Here is a 6383-nt window from a genome sequence, read left to right as displayed (position 1 = left end):
GTCGTGTTAAGCTGGTGATACAGTAACGCCCCGTCGTTTTGTCCACATACGGTACAATATGGGACGATAATGGGCGATAGCAGTCGCTTTAATAAAATAATCCAGTTGTTTGTAACTACTGCTCGGGACTGGATTTCGGAGAGTCGCGCCAATTTTGACAGATCGCGGACTAATTTTTTTTTAAATTTTAATCGTTTAAAAACGAAGTGGTCAGTATTTATATAAAAATATTAATGACATTTTTTGTGATGTGTTTTTAAAAGTGTGTTGTTAGCTGCTTTTATTTGCATTTTTTTATTTATTTAACCAAGGTAAGAATATCTTTGCTATCAAACAAAGTTTAACAAATTTAAGCGTGATTTAAGTACGGTAAAAATATTTTGTCAACTAAACAACTAAATAAAAGTCTATTTTGAAATTTCTTTGGTGTCTGCAAACTTTGCATTCAATTTCCAGACCTGAAGTCGTAAGTTTAATTAAGACTGTATTGAAAAATATAAACATTTTGATATAAATTAAAACAATTTAATTAACAATCTTTAAAAATGTCCTTTTTAAATTTCTTGAAATTACTATAAGGCGCAATATTAATTAAAATTAAAAAAAACAACAGCTAGTGCTCTACAAACTCTAATTCTTACTTAAATAAATAAACAAAAAGTAATAAAGACATGCAATCGGACGAAAGTTGCCTGAAAAAAAAATGTCGTACGCAATTGTTAAATTGCTTATAGCTTCTCTTCTATTAACCGCAATGTAACTGCATTATCTATTATATGATAAAATGTTTAGTAAGATTAAGGTTTATGTTATATTAACTACCTAAATTGAACCGTAGGTTTTAATATCGCGTATCTGATGACGTCGCGTGTCAAGTCTCCATTGTATTCGATAACAGAATATTAAAATACGATGATGTCTTTATTACCAGTTGAGCTCTGATATAACTTAATTAAGCGTTAACCACTCTATTACTTTTTTATCTTTTTAATTAAATCATATTGATATGTAGACAGCTATCAAATTGAAAAAGTAAGGTATTAGTCGAATTAACGTGGGGAGTCGTATGGGTTTTCCGAAAAATATATATTTTTTTAGAATATCTTTTTTGTCTGTATGAATACGGCTATTATGTAGTTAAGAGACTTTGATATTATAGAACTAACCGTAGGTTTTTGCTGTCGAAAAACATGAACAAAGGATATTGTTATCTCTATTTTTTGAAGACAAAGAAAAGATGTTTGCGTATAGTGGTTCCGGCAACGAAAATCCACAGTTACAATATTTTAATTTATTTCAGAACAGTGATGAAACTTATTGAAATTACAAATTGAAGATCATGTCGTCTCAAATTCTACCTCAAGCTATGTACCGCCGCGATTCCGATGAAATGCAGGAGAAACCTCTGGAAATAGACCAGGACTCGAACCCCGATCGCAGCCAGTCCAACAGCCCGAAGAACATGAAGTATTACAAACACATAGACGAAGATAAAACAATAATCAATCAAGGAAAGAAATCGTTTTGTATTGACGCGTTATTATCTCGGCATATCGAACCTGAAACAACTATTCAAGACAAAATGGCGCAGCAGAAATATTTATCATTTATACAGAATAAGAATTATATTGCGAGATATCAGAATGAGAATTACGAGGCTCAGATAGAGCAGAATACTATAGATAGATGTCAGAATCGTGGGGAACAGGGGTTCGATAGAGTGGAGAGTGAGAGTCCACGGTCAGGACAGAGCAGTCCGAGAAGTGGCACGCCGGGATCTGACGATGGGAATAGATCGGAGAGTTACAGCCCGCCTATTTCGCCAGGAGTCGAGGGAGCGGCTGAGGAGTACGATACTTATAGACCTGGTGAGTCGCATAAGAGTGTAGGTCCTCTGATATGCTTATGTAATATTCCCTTCGTTTTTCTCATTGTTTTCGATGAATCATTGTTAGTGTCTAATTCAGACACTTTGTTCATCAACTCTTCAACGAAACATTTAATTTCGTAGCGTAAAATAAAGCTTGAATGCAACCAGATTAAAATACGTCTTTTGCGTGTTTGTGTTAAATGTAATTGTGCAATTACACCAGGTTTTATACTTTTGACAATCTGATCTGAACTGACGTAGTAAATATTTTTCCGCCAGGTATAATTCCGAAGCCAGGTCTACTGCCACAGAATCCCGCGCTGGTCGCAGCGCAGTCTTCTCTATTCAACTACCCACAGCTGGCGCAGCCCGGGCCTTTGCCCCCGGGGGCTCCGCTGCCGTCCGCATTCCACCACCCCGGTGACCGCGTGTTACATCATATGCAGCTCGAGTGGTTGGCAAGAACTGGGATGTTTTACCATCGGATACCAGAATTGGGAGGTTAGTAAACTTTGACAACGTAATAAGTATGTTAAAAAAGGCTTAGTTTATAATTTGTTTGAATATTTCTTTGTATAACAATAAGTAACTGCGAAGACAATACATTTCTAAAGATGGGTTAGAATTGGAAAATTTGGAAATTGGAAATTTTGGTTTTCTAACAAAATTAAAATTCCAAACTATTTTTATATGTTATGACTTGCATGACTCAATATTTTTATGTAAGTTTTAACAACTACAATTAGCTTAACTTTTTAACACCACCAACGCTCTCCCCCAACATTCGCGGCGCGGTTTTCCGATGATTGTCGGCAGGGGGCCGTCGCAGCACATGGCGCTGTTTAGTGTTAATTGATCATCAAACAGAACCTGCACAAAGCCGAGGGGCTAGAATACTTATTTACATGTGACCGGTATAAATGGTTGTGCATTTTTATAGCCCTATTACGAATAACTCTTGTAAAACTAAAACAATTTAACTACAAAACTGTGTAAAACTTGGACATCTTAATTTTCATTAGGAATTTAAACAATTTAGTTATCTGTACTTCTATACTGATATAATTAAGAGGAAAGATTGGTATTTCTGTATTTATTGATATAGCTCAAAAACTACTAGACGTTTAAAAAACCCATTACGTTAAGAAGTTACGTTATATGTGAGCTATTTTTTCTATTTTTAAAATCACGTAGACGAAGTCACGAGCAACAGCTAATTAAGGATAAATCGTTAAAATTGAATTCCATTTATTCACGTTTCATGTAATTATTTAATTAACTCGTTTCGTTAGGAATACTTAAAGTAATTGTGCTCTAAATGGCCCTTGAAAGGGGCAATTTCTTGAAATGCTTTGAAAATAAAAGAATAATCTTTTAGCACGGTGCAATTTGAAGAATTACTGCAAATAATACTAATGTTATATGAAACTTCTATCGAACCAACACAAACCTCGCTACTTTGTATTATTATTCAATAACATCAGAATCTATAGTTTCGAAAATAAAAATAATAATCTAGTAGACAAATCATAAATACGGTTTTGTAAGCTTTATCTGAATTGGGTACAGTGGGTAAATCAGCGAGAGAATTAAGCCGGTATATTTGTGAGCACACCCTCCGCGCTCTCTGTTTGCTGTCCACACATGTCACCTGTTCACAACCCTTTCATCTACTGTTCTCACATACGGCACTGGTGACTACGACTGTATTTATCCGAAATATTAACTTAGGCATAAATCACAAAGATATGCAAAATGTTTACATGTTAAAAAATTCTATTAATTTTCGATTAAATAAAACTTTTATTTGTTACTTCTACAAGCAATTAAACGGATTGTAATAAAACTAAGGAATATATAAGATTTTTCAGTACAATACTTTATTTTAATTGTCAATAATAATCGCGGGCGTCTTTACTTTCTTTTTTTTCCTCGAATAACATATGTTATATTGATATATCAGGCAGTAATAAAAAGTAAAACTTTAAATAAAAGTATCTAAATCATCCCACATTCTTAATTTAAAAAATGATCCAGTACGATACAACAAAAACCGAATTGAAGTTTTTTTTTTGATAAATCGTATAGGATTTCCATGACTATCATTATCCAAGAAGATAAAATATATTTATGAACTCGAAGTGATTGCAATTGTAATAAATATAAAATATTTATTATTTTTAATCTAATCTTCGTCTCATCAATCATACATTTAAAATCGAGTACGTCTCCACAAGACATATTAATTCCTAGTAACACGATAACGTTCAGCATCCCACAGAAATATTATCTTTATAAAAGCTAGAATCAAATGATAAGATGTACAGAGCTCATGTGGTTTATGTTTATACAAAGCGACACACCTCTTGGAGAAATACATCGATATAATTTCAATCTTTATTGTTATTTGGTGTAATTTAATTCAAATTATTATCGATAGACTTTCATAATATTCTAACAAGCTTTTTACATGTAATTACACAATTTTTTAGTAATTTGTTATGACTGTGAACTATAAATTGCTGAAAAAAGTTCTGTTTAATTAAGGGTATGTCCCACCAAATTGTAAACTGTCTGATAACAATCCAACATGGAAAACATGTGAAGGAAATATCTATTTTTGTTACCTTATATGAACGTTACGTCATTTTTATCTATCTGAGTCTCTATCAGCCAGTGGTGGGACAGGCCTTAAAAGTTTTAAATTCAAAAGCAGCTTTGCCTTTGGCAGTTCCTCGGATATCAAGGATGTGAATACGCGTCAATATACACTTCGGTTTCCCGCTGCTCATTTACCATTTTCTATTATAAATATAAAAGCCATAACCGTGTACATTTAAGATTAAAAAATGGAATAAACCGTAAATGGCTAAAAAGTGTTGAAAACGATATAAGTAAACAGCAATCTTCAATACGAAGTAAGACCAGCGGAAATGCGTGATGGATTAGATTGTTAAAGATATTTGATATCATGTTTTGTATCAGAAATCTCTCAGCCTCTCAATCTTGAGTTGATTGATAAATTACGACACGAAATAGGGTATTTCCGGAGATAATGAAACTGTTTTTTAAGAATGATCTGATAATTCTTCACAGGATGAATGGAAGGATAAAAGATAGTTATGTACAAACATGAAACTACGCTTTGTTTAAAAATGTAAATTGTATTTGACCTCTTTTCTTTATTTCCAATATTAGCTTTCGCCAGCAACTCTATTTGCGTGGAATTAAAAAAAACAAAAGTGATTAGCCTATGTGTTCTCCCAGAATATCTAACATATGTACCAAATTTCAACGAAATCCGATCAGCCGGTTAGGCTACAAACTCTAACAAACATCCATCCATCCATCGAAACTTTCGCATTTATAATATTAGTATAAGTATGAAATATGATTTATGGGCACAAGTACCTAGTTATTATTTATTAGGAACGGAAATTAACGAAGTAAAGCACCATTTGTCAATTACATTAGGTTAGTGCGAAAAAACAGATTAAAAGTTTTTTCTTTTTTATCATTTTAACATTCTATTATCTATGGTCCTAAATAGATTTCATTATGAATGAACATTAAGTAAAAGCACCATTTGATGGTTACAGCTATCACATATGTCGGGTCGGGACACCGCTTTAGGGCCCTGGATGGCATTTTATTGGCGGGGTGTTGAGTGCAAATCTTGCGTGATTTATTTCCCAGAAATTAGGGCCTCGATCCATTAACGTTAAAGTGAGCAATAAAATTACTTACCGACATTTATTACTAAATTACATTTCGTATCATATTATAATTTAAAAATACAACTAGAGTAATTTAATAGTTCAGAAATACGTAGCGTATATTATTTAGTTTTTTTTTTTTTATGGTATTAAATATTTATGGTAAATATGTTACCTAAGGTTACATACAATTAAAATTAATTAAAACGAAGTGTAGTTAATAATATCAGTCTGTTTAAAACCAAACAACATAACGTACACAAACGTAGTAATAATCTCCCAATTAAGCCGCGACTTGTTAATTAAAACATTTCTCTTTTTAATCTGATTTTAAAAATTACCTTTGCGCGGTTTGTGATTTCGGACGCCAAAAATCGGAGGTAGACTGTTTGCGATTTTACAAATTTCACTTTTGCGCTTTTTTTTAAATTTAATTGCAAAAAAACTTATTTTTACATTTCATCACCTTACAGTCCATATGCCAAACTCCCCATACAAACTTCTCACAGCATAAGATGGGAATAGTTCTACTAAATATGCCCAAATATAATTGGACTTATTTTGAAGGAAATCTCTGTTAAATACCTAACCTTCAAAACAAAAGTTTTGAAGTTTCCAACAGACATAAAAACCAAGATAACTTTACTTTCGTTAAGTTTTTAATATTCTCACAATTTTTGACAGTATCCAGTTTTGTAATAAATGCTAATTAACCAGTTTTAAATTTAATGAATATCTCAAAAAGACAATAAGGATTACATTAACATTTAGCATTCGCAGCGGCAGTGTGTCGTCAT

General features: G+C 32.6%; 1 protein-coding gene across 1 annotated transcript in view; it reads left to right on the top strand.

The window, feature by feature from the left end:
* Positions 1 to 296: 296 nt before the first annotated feature.
* LOC106107042 (homeobox protein Hox-B1) overlaps positions 297 to 6383 on the top strand; it is a 13640-nt gene continuing 7553 nt past the window's right edge. The window contains exons 1-3 of the mRNA XM_013287722.1: positions 297 to 311; positions 1301 to 1868; positions 2150 to 2371. Coding sequence (XP_013143176.1) covers positions 1340 to 1868; positions 2150 to 2371 — 751 coding nt within the window. The 5' untranslated portion in view covers positions 297 to 311; positions 1301 to 1339. The remainder of the gene's footprint in view (positions 312 to 1300; positions 1869 to 2149; positions 2372 to 6383) is intronic.

The sequence above is a fragment of the Papilio polytes genome, unplaced genomic scaffold (assembly GCF_000836215.1).
Source record: "Papilio polytes unplaced genomic scaffold, Ppol_1.0 DF822067.1, whole genome shotgun sequence".
Lineage (NCBI taxonomy): Eukaryota > Metazoa > Arthropoda > Insecta > Lepidoptera > Papilionidae > Papilio > Papilio polytes.
Note: the sequence above shows the minus strand (reverse complement) of the source record. Positions and strands in the feature narration are given on the sequence as shown.